Source organism: Eleutherodactylus coqui, chromosome 12 (genome assembly GCF_035609145.1).
Source record: "Eleutherodactylus coqui strain aEleCoq1 chromosome 12, aEleCoq1.hap1, whole genome shotgun sequence".
Classification (NCBI taxonomy): domain Eukaryota; kingdom Metazoa; phylum Chordata; class Amphibia; order Anura; family Eleutherodactylidae; genus Eleutherodactylus; species Eleutherodactylus coqui.
Genome location: NC_089848.1, coordinates 68428844 through 68449094, shown reverse-complemented (window position 1 = coordinate 68449094; position 20251 = coordinate 68428844). Strand labels below are relative to the sequence as shown.

Below are 20251 nucleotides of genomic sequence, written 5' to 3'. Positions count from 1 at the left end.
ATAATGACAAAAAAACGTTCACCAGAAATCCCCATGATGTCTGCTATTCGTTTGGCTGAAATTCGCCGATTCTCCCCTATGAGGCTGTGCAGAGCATCGACGATCTCCGGAACAACAACCTCTCTCGGTCGTCCAGGACATTCCTTATCATTGGTACTGAAGTGGCCCGTTAAGAACTGGGTTGCCAAATTTAAACTGTAGAATATGAAGGGCATTGATCCCCCAATGTCCGCGACATATCGCCATGAATATCCTTCGTGGACTTTCCTTGCAGAAACAAGAATTTTATCACTCCTCTGCTCTCATTTCCTGTTAATATTGCCTTAGACTCCACCATTTTGTTTTCCCGCGTGCCTAGATCACTGTTGCCATAAGCTACAAACACAAAATTTTAAAAACATATATTACACACATAAGGCTTTCATGTGATGGAAAATTCATTACCATAGAAACAAAAAAGGAACACAGAGCCAAAGACTTATTAGCCCCCCTCGTACACTATAAAAAATAAATAAAAAGTACAAAAGAAATCCATAGTCCTAGCCCAAATTTAAACAATATAAGGCTGGTTTCAGAGGAGGGAAAACGCTGGCAGGAGATGCGGCACTGGAGTTGCAGGCACCCGGGACGGGTAAGTATAGGATCTTTTATTGTTTTATTAACATGGGCAGCCTATTAAAAAAACATACTTGGAAAACCCATCTAATTCAATTAGATATTCCTTTGTTATCCCTCATCCTTACATAATGTTTTATTGAAGATTTAATATCGATATTCATTGAAACGTTACACAAAGTTTTTTAATGCCACAGATGTAAATTTTGTACATTCATAAAAAGTGTTATGATTTTCCATCTGTCTTCGGATGTAGACCACATTCACAGAATTAGACCTATGCCTCGGTGTATTTGTATAAGATATATTGGGAATCATCTATCAAAAACATTCATTCGGCTGCCCATATACATGGTGGGTGTGTCACATGAACAAGAAGGTAAGTATTGCAGTGTATTGAGGAAGCAACAAAGATATTGCATGTTTGATTAAATTATATATGTATTAAAATCTTAACATTGCACCCCCCCCCCCCCCCCCCCATCTTCCCAATTTAAAAAATTACATAGAATTCTTATAGTTGTGTCTGGAATAGTCCAATCTAATAAAATATAATGGAAGTCTCGTTTCACTTTACGTCATATGAATTTAGCGCTGGGTCTTTCCTGGTTTCAGTCCTCCATGTAGAAAACTGCATGGGGACTGAAACCAGGTTTGAACCCGGATGGGCCATAATGGAGAATATATGAGACATAGACCTCTTTCCATCCCTGACAGTCTTTTACACTAGATAGAAAAGTGCCGCCCTTATAGCCCTTGGAAGGTAAAGATGTAAAGCAGCAATGAGAAGAAGGCTGGAAAGGGTTTAATACCTCTTGTGGAGGCACTGTAGGGCAATTGACTACTTTATGCTTGGTTCTCCCACATATTACAGCTGATCCATGGGGATTCCTAGCAGGAAGACAATACATGATCTGCCTATTATTGGGGGACCTTTCTAACAAACAGGACAACTTCTCTAAAGACTAAAGTGAAAAGCACCTATAATGAAACCTGTTAAGAGTAGCTATAATGCTTCTTAGACTAGATGGAAGTGGCATCAGTGTCAGGAAAGCCATGACCCACTTCAGTTGATGTCAGCTTGTCCTTTGGATACCTTTGGTTGCCCCCTTATAGTCAGGGTTGATCTGGCATTGCACTTTCCTAGTGTTACAGCTGCCATTTCATTCTAGAGACTGTTGGGAGGGCAGTCAAATCACTTAGACCCAAGCAAATTGGACAAAGATAGCAAAACATGTGTTCCTATTAATCTTAAGTAGGCAGTAAGATACCCAAAAGGCCAAATGACAGAAATGATGCCAAGCACTAATTTGTAATATAAACAGTACTAAATGTTCTTCCGGTTTTCTATAATTTTTTAACATTGCTAATAAAATTTACATTTTAGTCTAAATTGTATTCCTATTATTCCATGATATCCAGTTGTATCTGTTAGGTATAATACATGGAGTTCACATAGTGCATGGCAGTTCATTCACACTATATATCAATAAACGTTCTCTGTGTTATCAGCGACATGGCTGTTTATTAACTGCAATAGGAGCTGGTTACCTTATGTGACTCCTGTTAGTGAGTTAGTGATGGTAATGTAGGATAACATAGCAGAACCCCTTTACCCCGTGCTGCCTAAAGGCATGCAAATAAGGAAGATGGAACAATACCCCTGCAGCGCCACCTATTGAATGGCAGCATTCCTGCAAATCAATATACAACTTTTTAATAAGTCTGTGAAACAAAGATTGGGAATAGGAAACCAAACCAGAAAACCATACACAGACAGACTTCATAAAAAGTTGTACATTGATTTGAAGGAATGCTGCCATCCAATAGGTGGCACTGCAGAGGCATTGTTCTATCTTCCTTATTTGCATAAATTAACCAGAGGAGCATGCATGGTCTTATAAGTCTCCTCACTCACCTTTCAGGTGTCTTTTCACACCCCTTCTGAGTGCTCTCCTTGGGAAGTGACAATGCCATTTCCTGACCCACTCACCCCCTGGGTGTCTCCACACACTTTTTGACGACACCCCTCTTGGCCAAAAGGTATAGCACTACTGGGGGCATGCAATGCATTTGGAAAGTCTTCAGAGCCTTTCACTTTTGTTACAATTTGTTATGTTGTGGCCTTGTGCAAATTTAAAAAAATCAATTAAAATAATTAATTTTTACTCAATACCCCATAATGACAAAGTGAAAACAGGATATTAGAAATCTTTGTAATTTTTATTTTAAATGAAGGACTAACATCTTACATTGACATAAGTATTCACACCCTGTACTCAGTGCTTACTTGAAGTACCATTAACAGTGATTACAGCCTCCAGTCTTATTAGGTGTGATGCCATAAGGTTTGAACAGCTGAATTTAGGATTGTTTTGCCATTTCTGTCTGCAGATCCTCTTGCGCTCTGTCCAGTTGGATGTGAACCATCTGTGAAGAACCATTTTTAGATCTACCCAGAAATCTTCATTTGGGTTCAAGTCAGGGCTCTGGCTGGGCCAGTCAAGGACATTCACAGAGTTGTCCCTAAGCCCCTCCTGTGTTTCCTTGGCTGTGTGCTTAGGGTCATGGTCTTATTGGAAGGAGAACCTTCTGACCAGTCTGAGGTCCCTTGTGCTCCAGATCAGGTTTTCATTAAGAATATGGGCTGGCTCACAGAAGTGTAATTTAATAGCATATTACGTGAGCGATGTACGGGTGCATAATATGCGGTAAATGGGGTCAATGAAAGGACATTGATTTTCATTGATCCATTCAGACTTGTGTATATACATTGCATATAATATAGGCGTAAAAAAGAACCTAGCATGTTCTATTTTACTGCATATTAACTGTGAGTGAGCCCCATTGTTCTCTATGGGCGTGTAATAAACAGTGTGCATACGCAATTACATTGTGTAGATGTGGCATTTATAAGCGACATAGCGGGAAATTTAAAAAGGAAAAAAGAAACAAGGAAGACTGAACATGACAGTGTGCGTGAGATACACTGTCATGTGCAGTCCAAGATGGCTACCATATGCGATAATAGGCCGGCTCACACAGTGGTAAAACGCTGCGTTTACTACACGTTCATGTGACCCCAGCCCATCTCTGTACTTTACTCCTTTCAGCTTTCCATCAACCCTGACCAGTCCCCCTGTCCCAGCCACTGAAAATCACCCACAACGCATGATGCCACCACCACTATCACTGTAGGGAAGGTATTGGGCAGTTGATGAGCGGCGCCTGGTTTTCTCCAGACATAACACTTAGAAACGCCAAAAAGTTCCATTTTGCTTTCATCTGACCAGAGAAATTTATTTTTCACAGTCTGAGAGTCCTTTCAGCAGGCTTTCATGTTTCCTTTACTGAGGAGAGGCTTCTTTCTGGTCGCTCAGCCATAAAGCCCAGATTGGTGGTGGCTGCAGTGATGGCTGACCTTCTGCAAGTTTCTCACATCTGCACACAGGATCTTTGAAGCTAAGGCAGGGTGACCTTTGGACTCCTGGTCACCTCTCTTACCAAGCCCCTTCTTCCCCGAATATTTCATTTGTTGGTTTGGCCAGCACTAGAAATATTCCTGATTGTTTCAATCATCTTCCATTTAAGAATTTTGGAGGCTGCTAGGCTCTTGAGGAATTTCAGTGCAACAGAATTTGTTCGTAGCCTTCTCCAAATCTGAGGCTTCACACAAGCCTATCTCTACAGGCAGTTCTTTCCTCCTCAAGCCTTGATTTTGGCTCTGATATGCATTGTGAGCTGTGAGATCTTATATAGACAGGGGAGTGTCCTTTAAAATTATATCCAATCAACTGACTTTCCCACCTGTGACTCCAATCAAGGTGTAGAAACATCTCAAAGATGATCAAGAGAAATGAGAGGCCCCCAGAGCTAAATTTCAAGTGTCATACCAAGGGGTGTGAATACTTATTTTAATGCAAAATGTTTGTTAGAATTTTTAAAAAAATTACAAAGATTTCTAACATTCTGTTTCCGCTTTATTATAAGGTGTTAAGTGCAAAACATTGGGGATTTTTATTTTCATTTGTGCAAGGCCACAACATTACACAAATGTAAAAAGAATGAGAGGCTCTGAAGACTTTCCGAATGCATTCTATATATTATGCCTGTATGCCAGTTTTTTGGCACACAAAAGTCACAATTCTGATGTGTGTTTTTTGGGTATTCATTCCAGGTCCTGTCACTTTTTCAAAAAGTCTGTGGAGTCTAGCATTAGGGGGCATGTGCGTGTATGGCTTGTCACATATACTATAATGTATGCCAGAAATCAGAAATTGGGGTCTGCCGAGGTGTGCACAAAATCGCATCACGTGTTGCATTCAGTACTGAAAACAGTTAGGCCTCCTTCCCACGAACGGATTTACGCCGCGTAAATTCGCGGCAAAAATCCGCTGCGTTGCCCCCTGCTATTAGGTTCTATTGAACCTAATAGCTCAATGCTCACGATGCGGAATTCCACCGCAGAATTTCGCACCGTGAAATCTCCCATCCTCACCCGCAGCATGCTCTATTTGCCGCGGGTGTACGCGCTGACGGCTTCCATTGCAGTCAATGGAAGCCGTCCATTCACGCTATCTCCCGCTGTAACACAGCGGAAGATAGCGTGAAAACGCTTTCCCGCCTACCGCCGCCGCGTCACGTGACACGGCCGGCCGCGGCATGTGACACGGTGGGCGTGTCACATGACGCGACGGCGGTGGGCGGGGAAGCGTCTTCACGCTATCTTCCGTTGGTAAGTATAGGGTCTCTGGGGGGCGCCGTGACGGGCTTCACTGCGGAATATTCCGCTGCGGAGCCCGGCACGCTCGTGTGAAGCCGGCCTTAGGCTGCTCTCACACACAGCGTCGGTAAAATGCAGCATTTGAAACTTTGAAATTTTCATCAGCGTTTTCGAACGCAGGTTATTGTGTTTGATGGCCCTTTTTAACGCACCCTGTCATTGTGATGGGTGATGGGATGGGTTAAAAAACGCGAAAATGCACTAAAATAGAACAGGCAGTGCTTAAAAATTGAATCGCTAATCGCTGTAATAAGCGCCATAGTGAGAGTGGCCTCAAGTAAGTTGTATAAAACCTCCATAAACTGTTGGAAATAATAGAAAAAAAATTAAATTAAATTTAAATATAATTTAATTTAATTTAATAAACATCTCCAACAGTTCACAGAGGTTTTATGCTCCTTACTTACTCTTTTGAGTATCAAACACTAAATGGACCATGTGATGCTATCTTTTGGCATACCTGCAACTTTTAGAGCATTAACAAACTTCCTGACACTTTTTCAAAAAGTGGGCAGGACTGGCTTTAGGGGGCGTGGCCATGTGCAGACCGTCACATTTACTGAAGCCTACACTAGAAATTGGCATAGATTATAGCAAAAATTTACTATATCTCAGAGCTGGCACAAGTTAACATCTGGTGCGTGGCAGTGCCACCAAATAAGACAAATGTATCAAGAAGCTTGCCCCACTTTATACATTTTTAGCTCGGAGGTGGGCACATAGTTTACTTAGATCGGCATCTGAAGTGTTGGTCCAAGTAAATAGGCCTCATAGTATTGCTTAAAAAAAAGCACTGGAACGCCACCTTCTGCCCAGAAGTGGTATTATAGTATAGCTATTTTAGGGCTCCTGCACACTTGCTTTTTTTTCACGCGATATCGCTGCTTTTTTTTTAATCGATTGTCAATGGGACTTTCTAATGTTAAAAATGCACCAACTTGCAATGCGTTTTTAACATTAGAAAGTCCCATTGACAATCGCGTGAAAAAAAAGCCAGCTATAACGCATGAAAAAAACGGAAGTGTGCAGGAGCCCTTATAGGTTTCTTAATTACATCATCATTTATACAATTTCCTCTTTTTTGTAAGCTCTCCCAAAGTAAAAGAAAACTTAATTTCCATTAAAACCTATATCCAATAAGTTAACGTCTGACCCCCTTAACGACCTTGAAACTTAATATGAGTTACCAGCCACCCAAACACATTCTTCTGTAGGCAGTAACGTCTCTGAGTTGTTTTGTTTGTTTTATGCTATCTTACGCGAGTGTGTAAAGGCACTTATCGCGTTATTGCGCACATATCGCTTGCGCGGGGAGCACGCAGCAGTACACAATATTTATCTGATCTTTTGGCTGTCAGGACAGCAGATCCGCTGTGACTCTAAACCAATTTGGCCTACAGGGGCTTTCCTTGCAGTGCTGGTTATCAGTGCCAGGATACAGCGGGGTCAGAGAGGAAGTGGGCAACGCTTGTAACTGCAGGCGCAGTTTTCATTGAGATCAATGGGACCCCAGCATGCAATTATAAGCGCAATTCCCATTGATTTTTATGAGAACTGCATCTGCAATTACAACTGTCTGCCACTACAGGGGGGTCGGAACAGTGGCTTCCGCTCCAACCCCGAGGTAACCCAGCACTGACAGCATGCGCTTCCTGGGAAACGCCTCTAAAGCTAGATCTGAAGGTTGCACATGGGGTTCTCTGGTTTTCACCTTTAACCCCAGCAATTGGGATTTGGTCTTCACGGAACCCCAGACAGCTACCCCAGAAATAGTCTTGGTTAAGAGGCAGCTGATGCAACTTGGTCAGGTTTACCATAACGTGGTACAAGAGGGTGCAGAGACGTACCGTAGTTGAGGAGCAGAGGTTAGGGCAGGCTGAATTTTTGCATAACCAAAGCAGAGGCTGAGGGTCAGGGCAAGGAGCAGACAGAGTAAATGTGGTCAATAAACAATCCGAGGTTGGGAATGGAGAAGTCAGGAAAAGCTGTGTCAGACAGGCATGGATCAAAACCAGGTGAACGGACAGAGCACCAAACACCTTCACATGTTATAGAGAATGACTGCTCAGATGCATTCTAGTGGAAGAGGGAGCCTGAAACAGGGCTGGACCTGTCAGGATTGGCTGGGGATGGGAAAGCTGGGTGCACGCACTGGCCCTTTGGAAGTACTATATACTTTTTCTAAAATGTTTTTGTGCTGAAACATCCCTGTAAAATGCCTCTAGGGGTCTCCCTTCCCTCTAATTTGTTGTCTATTGTCATGTGAAATCTATCTCTAGTAAAAGATACAGAGACAGGAAGTAAAGGAGTGATGGCTTAGGCTCAGCATCTAAGTGGGCACTACTTCTATAGCCCCATGTGAGAAGGGGTTCAATTGTGGTTTTTCAGGTAATATAGCTAATAAAGTCTCTTTGAGCCTAAAATAGAAAAAAATAATGTTCTTTCCAATACAATTACTTTACCAAAATTGCTCCATTCCCCATCACAAGTCTGCTCCCATCATTCCTTGTGTGTAATAACATGTCATCCATAGTGATGACCCTGCATGAGACCACAGTGACCAATCAATATATTTCACAGCAATGTCATTACAGGCAAAGTGTCACTATGGTAGACAGCGACTGGACACCTTGGCCTGCACAACCTGTCGTCATGCAATGTATCAAACAAGGTAAATAGAGAACAATTAGTTAGTTAACCATATAAAAAGTGTCTTAGGGAGTCTTCAAACAGCATTATTTACTATGCTGTGTGATTAGGTCAGGGGGTTCCATCGCAGCTGCCTAAAACATTGTGATGGAAAACCTGAACGGAAAGGTATGGATCTATTGACTTGCATTAGTGAAACCCACATCACTTTGGTTTCAATCTAACAAGAGTTCCATTTATTTCTGTTATATTTGGAGTATAGAGTAACCTTGTCGACTACACTATTCTATACTCCTTAAAACAACATCCTTAAAAGCCCATTTAAAGAAAACCTGCCACTTTATATAAGTACCATAAACAAAGTTATTGTGCTCATAGGACAGGGAACGTGGATTTGGAAGATATACTTCTTCTATGTACCCAGCTCCCCGTTCCCTCTGTGTTCCCCCTTGAAGTTAGGCTTGGTCGGTGAGCGTGACTCAGTGTGCACGCATACATAGTGTTCTCTATAGGTGTGACTGAAGTGCACTGACTGAAGAAAAGAGTCAAGCCCATAGACCAAGCACCAACTTCAAGGGGTGATAATTAGGGAACGGGGAGCTGTGTAAGTATAAGAAGAATATCTTGGACTCCAAGGTCCTTGTACTGTGAGCTCTGTAACTTAGTTTATGGTATATATTAAGGGGGTATTCCAGCCTAAATCAATTATCACTTTTCCAGTGGATAGAAACCCAACCGCCATAACACTATACTTGGCGGTTTCTGTTAGTGTCGTAGACTTTACATATAATATTGGCATGTATGCTCGACCGCCGCTCTATTCCTGCTAATAGGGGAATAGGTTGGAATACCTCCTTGAAGCTTAAAATAATAAAATAAGTACAAGCAGAAGTCACAGAACACATTTCTTGCATGACAGGAATGTGACATTCACAATGTCAAAGCTCAACAAAAATATTGCCATGTATTATTCTGGCTCTTTGGCTAGAATGACTTTTCGCTTCATTGCAGTACAGTTTTCTCTAGCAGACATTTCCGTCTCACTGTACAGGAAGTTGCCAAATGATTACATCATATTTCTCGTAGCTGCTAAATTTTCACTCTCCCCTTCAGTAATATAGCTGGCTAACATCTAGGTAACTTAACTCCCCCTATCTTCTTACCCCCGAGTAAATGGGGCTTCCCCTCCTCTTCCTCCTCATCCTCCTCGTCCTGTTAGCAGCCATCCTGAAGTCTGGATTTTACTTTGCCGGCAGCCGGTGAGCTCTGAGAAGAAAGGAGGAGTTGTGTCCTGGAGTCAAATTTCCTTTAACAAGATCCTGACGCTGAACGTGAAGCTGATTCATCCATAGAATCTAAGAGCAAACAAGATATTCAGCTATCAGGATGCTGCCCGGCAACATGTAATACTCTACGTCACACATAGATGGAAAAAATGGAAGTTAAGCAGAACCAAAACCCCATTTTTTTTCATTGGGTATACATTAAAATCATCCTGATTAATAATAGCATACACCATGACAGCCCAAGCCGTATATTAAGTTCATATTTCCTGGGTGTCCTACACAGCAGCACATATACATATGAAGAGTTATTCCTCTACTCATGTTTTGGGCAGATGACACAAAGAGTCAAAAAGTAAAGGCCAACCCTATAAAAGGGTCCTAAGCTCCTCGCCCGTTGTGTTTTTTTTATTGTCCTACCATTATGCGGACAGGTGCTCCTCTCCTTACAGCCTATATTTATTGTGAATGCTCAGACTATATCAGTATTTGCTTTGTTAGCAGACTTCTGGCACTCACTGTGCACCATGTACCATGGATGAAGTATCTCTGTACGGAATTTAGCACACTTTTACAGTCTTTTCACTACAGCTCACAGACGTGTTAAGGACGCCAAGTCTGCACTGCTTTAGCTAGCATCCAATCCATGCTGATGGTTGAGTTATGGTCCTGTATCAAGCTGTGCCATACTGGGTTGTGAAGCTGTCATCTTGCTAAGGCTTCATGTTCAGGGGTGGGTCAGATTCCGTGCAGGGAATACCCCATGGAATCCGCCTGTGCCCACAGCCGGTGAGCCTTGCGTACCTGTGTCTTGCAGGCTGCAGTGTCCCCGCAGACCTTGTTACTTCCGGGTTTGCTGCACTGTGCATGGTCCTCATGGCTTGCTGTCGGACATGCGCAGTACAGTTTTTTTCTAAATTTCCTGCTTACCGGCAGGATCTGAAGGTCTACAAAACAAATCCGCATACTTCAATTCAGTGTGGACGCCCATGCTTCCCTATTGGCGGCTTGAAATGTGGATCCAATTTTCAGATGAAATGCTTTAACTTGCATTTGTGGATTGTACGCGAAGTGTGTTCACAGACAATGATTTCTGGAAGTAGTCCTGACCCATGCAGGGATTTACATTACGGAATCATGTCTGTTTTTAATGCAGTGATGCCTGAGGGCCCGCAGATCTCGAGCACCTAATATTGAACGTTGGGCGTGTCTGTTGTGCACATGAATTTCTTCTGTTTCTCTGAATCTTTTGATGATATTACGTACTGTAGATGGTGAGATATTCAAAATCTTCACAATTTTACGTTGAGAATTTTTCAGAAATGGTCCAGAGTTTTTAGACAGATTGGTGAACCTCTGACCATCTTTGCTTCTGAGAGACTGCGCCTCTCTAACATGCTCTTTTATATGCAGTCATGTGACTTAGTAGAAAACTGACCCTCCAGCTGTTTTTCATTAGGACTTACTTTCCTAACCTTTTGTCAACCTTGTCCCAACTTTTGTGAGATGCCACCAATATATATATATCACCTCTTCTTGGTTTTTTTCCTCTTCCTCTACTTATTGTTTAATGTCATGAAAGTGTCGGTAGCATTCACCTTCAACACCATAGTCCTTCAAATACCAACATTAACAAGAAGATGGTTCTGCCCACCTTCTGCACTGCACCATCATCCTTGGAGGAGAAAAGGCACCTACAAACACTGGATGTGAGCCAATGTCTGAGGATCTATCTGGCCCAGATAGAAGGCTTCTGGAGGACAGATCATCTTTTTGTGTTCATTAGTGACCCAAAGAAGGTGGGTCTCAAAAACAGACCACAGCTAGATGCTTGAGGAGGCTGTCAGCTCTTATTATAGGAGTGAAGGTATATCTCTCCCTGATGGCAAGCTTCATTGAGAGAATGTGCTCAAATTCCAGCTGAGAGCATCTGCTGGGTGGTATCGTGGAGCAATCCTAATACTTTCATTCACCATTATAGGCTGGACTTCTCAGCAAGAGAACAATCTTCCTTTGGACATTCGGTATTAATTTCTGGTATTTCCCCCTTAAGGGATCAAGCTACATCCCCATATGTATAGGTGCTGCAGTCTCAGACTCCCAAGAAAGAATTTATTATGCTATTCTTCTTTCCTGTAGTCCAAACACTCGGCCATAGCTTCCTTCCCAACAAAGATTTACTTCGAGGAGCTTAGGATAGGATTTTATAGGGTCGGTCTTTACTTTTTAACAGTTTGTGTCACCTGTCCAAAACATAAGGTAAGGGAATAAATCTCCATAGGTATATGTGCTGCCGTTTAAACAAGACAAAGGGCGAATAGCATGCTACATTTTACCTTTATAGAACTAAGTAGTTTAAAATGTACCTGCTGTTACGGCATACTACCCTTGATATGCCAGCCCGGGTGCCCTAGATTTCACCCACAACCCCTGTCCCTGCCTGCTTGCCTCCAGTCCTGGCTAACCCCAGGCGGGCAACTGGACGGTGGTCCCTACTCTCACTAGGGACCGAAAAAGAGACTGCCAGGGCACCAGGGAAAGCAGGAGTCGGGGGTCCCTGCAATGTAGCCCACAACCCCTGTCCCTGCCTACTTGCCTCCACTCCTGGCTAACCCCAGGCGGGCAACTGGGCGATGGTCCCTACACTGGCTAGGGGAATGCTGGGGAAATCCACAATCCCTGGAAACAGAAAATAAATGGACAGACAAACAGACAACCAGAGCGAAGCACAAAGGGAAAACCGCAAACCAGTCCAGGAGCAAGCCAAGGTCAAGCACTTAAAGTCAGTCCGGAGAAACGCAGTACAGAAGGCGGAGACGAAGTCAGGTCAGGGGAAAAGCCGAGGTCAATACACTAATAATCAGGGATACAAGGAAACGCTGGTGAGTGCAAGGAAGCCTATACAAACACTGGCAGTGACAGGAAGAAACTGAGAGGTTTAAATGCTGTCAGAGCTCCCGCCCCAGCAGCTGATTGGGGTGGAGCACCTGACAGCAGCAGGATAATCAGAAAGTGCTGGGAGAACCTCCCTCAGCACTAGCAGACCAGACTAGGTCAGTGGAGATGCAGCAGGCTGCCATGGCAACAGGAACGTGGCATCGGGCAGCAGCCGCCATGCTCCTAGCTCCTCTGTGCCGTATTGGAGCCGAGCGGCCAGGAGTGATGACCAGCGTAGGAGTCCCCCTGCGTCGCGCACCCGTAGCAGGGGCGACAGCGTCCGGCCCATCCTGACAGAGACGCTGGCATACCAAGATGGAAAGGGTAGAATACTGACAGAAAAGGCAGATGTAAATAACCAACACGAACAAGACTAAGCTAAACTGAGGCAGATGGTAAAACCTGGTGGATAATAGCAAGTATAGCAGACAAGCTGACAGAAGCAGGAGACCAACAGAGGCAGACTAGCTAGCACACTGAGGGAAACCAATAACTGGCAGGGACTGCAAGTCCCTGCCAGACCTTTAGGCAAAAGCCTCCACCCAGGGGCGGAGAGAGGGAGACAGCCAACTCCAAATAGAGCTTAACAAAAGGAAGCTCGTGCACAGCAGCTGCACTCACAGGTACGCGCGCGCATGGCGATGCGTGCCATTAGCGCCCCGCCGCCCATGCCGGCTAGGCACCCACGCCCTCGGCAGCTAGACAACAAGCCGGGGTGATGCGCCCCGACTGCGGGACCCCACACACCACCGCCCCGGGAGGACCAACAACTGCCAAATGGTAACACCTGATGCACTTTCAGATGACTTTTCAGAATTAGCTGTCAAGTGAATGTACATGAGGAATAACACTATATCTGCCCTTTATATGACTTGTACCCTGCATTTATTACTAGTTTTCCCTCTACCAGCTTTTCATTTTCATTTAGCTCTAGCAGCACATCTTTGTGAGTCCCTGCTTTTCACTCTCTCCTCCTTCTTCTGAACCAATTTTGATACATAGGTAAATCAGGTGCTCCGGAAGGTCTCAGATCAGGTTTCAGCTTTCTGGGACCTACCTCCTGCAACATACTTGCAAAAGATTAGATTATGGCCAAACAACTGGACCAATCTACACTAAATTTTGCCACATAGATAAATCAGGCACTTTGGAAGGTTATATATAGGTTTTTAGCTCACTACGACTTACAATTCTCGACATATTCACAAAAAATTGGAATACAAAAGCAAATATGAAAATTGGAATATAAAAGCAAACCCGGTCTAAAACCTTCTGAAATGCCTGATTTAACTAATGTGGCTAATGTGGTGCTATAAATATGTTGACTTCATATAAGTAACATTGTATGTTAGGCCGAAAGGAGACAATGTCCATCTAGTTCAGCCTGTTTCCACCTCCCCCTTGTTGATCCAGAGGAAGGCAAATACCCCCCCAACGAGGCAGAAGCCAATTTAGCCCATGTGGAGGGAAAAAATTCCTTCCCGACTCCATAATGGCAGTCAGAATAATCCCTCGATCAACGTTTTGAAAGTTTCCACCTGACTACAAGCAAATGAAGTGTTTTATATTCCAATTTGTTTTTTATTGAAATGATAACGTTATGTCTGTTTTGTACTCAACCAACTAGAGTGTAATACACAATTTCAATAAAGATAAACATGTAAGTCAATTACAGTCATCTTGTATGTTATAACTGGGTGAACAGGCTGTTTACAGGGAGAAGAGGGGGGGGCGGGGTTATGACATTACCGCTTCCCAGTGTTAAGGTTAAGGTAAATACCATTTTTTCTTATCCTCTTAAGGGGTGACTATTTCCTTAATCTGTGGGGTTGGATATTAGTGTGTCATCCTATTGTACTAGTTTATCCATGGTAACTAAGAAGCCTCATAATTGGGTATTTTGTTGCTCCCAATAGCTAGTGTTTTCATAAATTCCGTGTTCAGACATTCTGTCTATAATATATTGAAGGGGGGGGGCTCTGTGGTCTTCCAATTCCTTGCTATGGCCAATTTGGCTATTAGTAATAGATGAACCACTATGCGTTGGTATCTGCCAGGAATCTTTTCTACTTCCAGCAATAGTAATGCCATCTGGGGTTTAGGCACAAATCAGATTCCTGTGAATTTATATGTTAATGCAAAGATTTTTTTCCAAAAGGGCATTATCCATTGACAGCTCCAGTAATGGTGCCCTTTCTGTTGTATAAGTGTGGTGCATCTTTAGACACTTTGGGGCATATTTACTTAAACCAGCATTTTACACACCAGCCTAAGTAAAGTTAGTCTTGGTGTAAATATAGTGCCAAATATATTGAGAGGAGTAAGCCTCTTACTACATTTATTGCATCTATGAGGCACCCATGTATCAAATCCGAAATCTATGCCAACTATGAGCTGGCGTAGGTTTCAGCTGTAATGTAAGTCAGTTTCTGATGGGTCAGGCGCACAGCCTTCTCAAAAGAGTCAACTTGCTGTCCGTGCGCTGACTTAAAAAAAAAGAGATGGAGTGTAAAAATGTAAAAAGATGCAAATTTTGGTGCAAAACATCTTAACCTTGAGATGATCAGCTGATCCCACCAGTATCGTCAGGATCCATCCGATATTCATCTAATGTGTATGGCCACCATGCTGACTTTATTCATATTCAGGTTTGCTTTTTTCATGCTCATCTTCCTTTCCCGGATGGGTTCTTTAAATAATCCCTTTATGTTACTCTTATGCTCACACATATGGTGGCAGTTCCGTTCAGTAAGCCCTGTGGTCCTGCTGTAACAGATATCCATATTATGAACACAGAAATTCAGCCATGGGAAACTGACCTAAAGGTTTATAATGGAACCTACCAAAGGTGCACATCACTATTTCAACATCAGTACATGATTTAGTTATACAAAAATTTGCATCAAACCAAAACCTTAATTTAAATACTCACATGCATAGGATAAAACATTCTTCTTGGCACCAGATACCTTAAAAAATCTACTTAGATGAGTGAGGAAATCAGTGAGTTGTAGCTGCTAAGGCTTCTACAAGTTCCTGTTTGATTAGGAGAGTGAGTCATACATATTTGCTCAGTGTGTGCCAGAGGTTATATAAGGACATGTTACTACTAGCCCATTGTACGTCATTATATCCGCGCTGTGGAGGCTGCGCAGACGGTTTATGGAGGAAAACAATGCACTACCTATACTACAAGTTTCATGTTCATCACTGAAGAAGTTAAAGACCAGTTTACCATAAGTCTTGCTATGTTTTAGAAAAATGTCAGTGTAAGTAGATACATAGGTCTACATTAGCTCTGTATGAGAGCTAATTCAGACCAGCGTATGCGCAAATATGTTCGCCTATACGGAGTGTATTTTCGCATTAACGAAGTTAGGAGATGGCAAGAAGCGGGCTGATATATCCAGTTCACACTCTTTCGTGTTTCACCTTACTCATGGAATAGAATGGAAATTAAATGCCAAATTAGGGGCAGCTGTCTTCTTTTCTCTCCATTGTACGCAGGGTAACTCCCTTCCCCTCCCTCTTTTTCAGCTGCCATAGCTGTCTACGGCAGCTTTCTGCGTAACACGGACAAAGGTAGAGTAGGTCCTATCTTTTCTCAGATGGAGATTTTGAGTGGGGAAAAACACGTTCATCTGAACGAATCTATTTAAATCAAAAGCATCGCTTCGTCGCGTTATATGGGCGAGATTTTCATGTGCGGAAACACCTCTGCGAATAAGTTTGTCTGAAACCGCCCTTACAGTCCGCAAACCATGGACAAAATATGAAGCTAAAACACATTTGTCTGAAACCAACCCCAGGGCTCTTCATACGGGGTATTTTTCAGCCGTATTTTGTGAGCCAAAACCAGGAACGGGTCCAAAATACAGAAGGAATGCAAATCTTTCCATTACACTTTCTCTCTGCAGGTTCCACTTCTGGTTTTGGCTCACAAAATATTGATAAAAATATTCCGTGTGAAGGAGCCCATGGAGAGAGTTATCATGGTTAAACATAGTAAAATGTGTATTTGCCTAGAGTTAGCTAGTAAATGTATGCAAATACTAGATAAGTGTTCCCTTCTTTTCTGTCTGCTTCTATAAGGATGTTTTTAAGGACGCTATAACACAAGTTTGGTTTTTACTTCATATGACTGCCGGAAGAAATCTTGTGTTTTGGAATTAGATCCATCCGTGGCCGAGGTGGCTTCCATTTCGGCACCATGCTACTTAGATTCCAGGATAGTGTCCGGTGTGGGAGAGCGGGTTTCACTTGTCCTACTAGATAACCCCTCTGTAGGAATGTATCTAGTTAGTGTGGCTGTTTGCCAGAAAGTGTAGGAATGTATCCATGATTCAGGTATATTATAGTACTATAAAGTGTTGAAAAGTGATGTCCAGACATGCCTTTATTTGTAAAGTATAATATATAGACATGTCCAGTTGAATGTAGCGTGTATATCCGGATCTTCATATGACAGGTAAAATATGTAGATACCATGCCATAATGTATAGATATTGCAGTGAGGGACAGGTAATGCATAACTGCAGGGAACTATTATAAGAATGTTGCGGTATTATTTTATCTTGACGCCACCAGGAACTCCTGTTGGAGACAAGAGTGACAGGGGGGTGACACCCCCTGTACCTGATTGGCTGCCAACAAGGCTCCCCTACAGGTCCTGGCAGGCCACTATGTTGCTGCTGTCTCGGCTGCTGCTGCAAGTATCCATGCTCCTTATGTCCTCTCGGTCACCCCTTCTCCGGTGGCTCTGAAGTAGCAGTATGCCCCATCCGTGTCACTACCCTTGTTCCTCTGTTGTCTGCTCCGGGTACAGTCTTCCCCCCAGGTTAGCAGCGGAACAGTGTCGGCGGTGATGTTCAGGCCATTTTCCGTGACCCTCCCCCCGTCCACTTTCAGTGCCCCTCATCCTGTGCTGCCTGCTCCTGGGCTAGTCTTCCCCCTCGCTTTGCAGCAGTAGAGTGTCAGCTATGATGTGCCGTCCCCTCCTCCGCCTGAGCTGTCACTTACTTCGGATCTCAGGGAGGTGAGCGGACAGAAGTGTGGGCCAGCTGTGAGGATGAGTCCAGGGTGGGGAGCTGGTTGCTCATCCGGTACTGCGTCACCGCCATTCCCGACGCCACTGCTGTCTGCACAGCTGGCCACCCTGCTGCAGAAACAGGGCTCTCATCTGCAGCGTCTGCAGTTATTGTATGCTCAAGAGCTTATAACGTTCCTTTGTGCTTTTAGCCTTACATTATTACCTTTAACTTCCGCCATGTTACAGGCTTCACATGGAAGCGTGTACAGCTAATAATGTAAGGCTAACAGCACAAATGACTTCAAGGACCTTTAGCAATCTGCCAATGGGGAGCTAGGGGTGTGACAGGGGCGTCCCTCCATTGAAGGGCTGTCACACCCCTAGCTTCCTGGTGGCGTCAAAATACAATAATACCGAATGTCGCTAATAAATAATATGTATTGCATAGATGCGAGTGAGATAGATAGTGCAACCAACCAAGGTAATAGTACTGTTAATTGTTGGACCAATGAAACAATGCTATAGTTGGTAAGGATAGCTATGTGTGTGTGTTTATACATATATATGACACACACATTATATACTGTATGTATGACTCGTATATAAGACATTTGTGTAGGATAATGTCATAATTTCATTTCACTGTGATTATGTTATATCATGTTGCAGGATCTATCATGGCGCGTGAGGAGGAGTGCGTGAAGCCTCAAACCATGTCATAGTAACAATTGATGAACCCTCTGCAGCAAGTCAATGTGCTGGGTGAAGCAAGTGCTGCAGACAGAAGTGCACAAGGGCAAGAGAGCAGGTGTAAGGGTGACTACCCACTAGTTTTTTTTCACTGCAAAATTTGCAGCGTTTTTTTTTTTTTCTGCAGGGGTCTATGGGACATGTAATGTTAAAATCGCAATCGCGCAAAATCTCGATTTCGCGGGAAAATTTAGATTTTGCGTGATCGTGATTTTAACATTACAGCTGTATTGTTTGCCGAGCGATAGCGGCAGTGACCGGCTCCGCCTGCATAGCTCTTTAGTAGACTATGCAAAGATGATCGCTCAGAACTGTCACTCAAACTGTTGTTTGAGCGACTTTTGAGCGATCATCTGTCAGTGTAAATGGGGTCTAAGGCTACTTCCAGCAATAACAGTCCCACACACGGCTTTAGACTGGTGTGAGGTGTTACTTGGATCTAGCTCACTACTAGTAGCCACTGCTTACTGAAAACGTGCCCCAAATACAGTGACCAACCCCTCCTCTCAACATGACTACAAAGCTCACCAAGCTGCCCCCAAAACCCTATCAGCGAATGTGAAGAACCTGCTCTTACACGCCAGCTACTGCAAACTTTTTTTCAACATCCTCAAGTAGATTCCTCGTTGGCGTGTTATCGACTGACTATGCCCCTGGCACTTCTCTACAACAAGATTTCTTAGTACCAAAGCACACTTATGTCATTCCTAGGGATACTCCCTGAAGTCCCAGATAAGGTCACCAGGTGCTTTCAGCTTTCCTCGAAACACTTCCACGATATTAGAAGGAACTCCCTATGCTGACTTGAAGCACTGGCATGCTGCCTATGATCCCTCTAGGACAAAGGCCTTAGTCAAGGTGTTTTTACCTTCAACCTCAGGAGTCCCATTATTTCTACATGTTGAAACAGCAAGTCTAGTGGATCATCTCCTCCAGTTCCTTCTCCTAGTCATTGGACATTCACCCTGCCTTGCTTATTGATTCACTGTGCAACTGTGTGGCTTATAGTAACTTTAGTGCGCTAAATTAAAATATGATATCCATTTTCTTCTCCACGTAAGGTTTTCCGGTTATGGGGAATAATGTAATCCAGTTGCCGCTGTACTTCATTTTTAAAAAATATGCCAATACAATTAATCCAGTAGGCTTGCCATTAACCTTGCTTAAATAGAATAACAAAAGTAATTGCGCAAATATTTCGCAACTGCTGTTACACACCGCGTGCTTACCAAACACTATAAGAGTGAACAAAGCTGACCAGTTTTTTAACCCCTTCAGGACTAGGCAATCTTTGGCCTTCTGAAGCACACAAAATTTGGGGATTTTTCATTGTTTCATTCTGGAGCTAAAAACTTTTATTTTTACATCAACAGGCCAAGTTGTACTTACTACTTTGAAGTACTTAAGTTTTATTTTTAAAATTGATTTTCATTTTAATTTTGGGGGTAATAAAGCACTGAAGGCAGCAGCGCACCAGAAACTCCAAAAGATCAAAATTGAGAATGACAGAAATAAGGTCCCTTTTAAAATATAACTTTTAATGGATATACATTAAAATAAGTGACAAGACACAGATATAAAGACATCCCACATAGCTATGGTTAATTATAAGCCTCCATAGCACATGGGCATCTGCTCCAAACAATTGAGAGAGCTCTCATAGAAGCATTGAGCCCAATCTCCTACTTGATAGTGATGTATAACAAGTGATTGGGACTCTCAAAATTATTCTCTCCTCATTTAGGTCATTCAATGAAGAACTCCCTCAGTCAGGTTCTGAGTACTTCCCACTCTATTTCCAGCGTCCCGTAGAGTAACCCCGGACACATGGCATACGCTGAGGAGCTGGGAGGGCTAGATGCTGGCTTGTCACGGTGGCACTTACCACGCTCCCTCCCGGAGGGACACACGTAGCCAAGGCTGGGCCTCTTCCGGACACCCCCGGCATGGGGATGCCCAATAAACTGGGAACAGGGGTTGTAGTTGTCACAGGTGACGCCACTGTTCCAGTACCGCCCGGCATGAACATTGGCGGGAAAATAAAGGAGCCACAGAAAATAGTATAGTACCTCAGGTCCGCAGGAACGGTCAGGGCCTGGAATAACTTTTACTTGAATATTGAACAAGGCACAAATTCAAAAGACACACTAGTGCAGGTAAGACAGAAGATTTGAGGTCAGGGAGGAAACTCAGGATGATACCGGT

The 20251-nt window shown here is 43.3% G+C and overlaps 1 protein-coding gene across 3 annotated transcripts in view; it reads right to left on the bottom strand.

Annotated features, from left to right (window-relative positions):
* The window catches only part of LOC136587127 (ATP-binding cassette sub-family B member 5-like), a 173865-nt gene extending 158642 nt beyond the window's left edge, over positions 1-15223 (bottom strand). For 2 of the 3 annotated variants that reach the window (XM_066585624.1, XM_066585625.1), the window contains exons 1-2: positions 15200-15223; positions 9211-9313 (exon numbers count right to left, since the gene is read on the bottom strand). In XM_066585624.1, coding sequence (XP_066441721.1) covers positions 9211-9273 — 63 coding nt within the window. In that variant the 5' untranslated portion in view covers positions 9274-9313; positions 15200-15223. Of the gene's footprint in view, positions 1-9210; positions 9314-15199 lie in introns of those variants that run through there. The other variant, XM_066585627.1, reaches the window with a different exon arrangement.
* Between the last annotated feature and the right edge of the window lie 5028 nt (positions 15224-20251).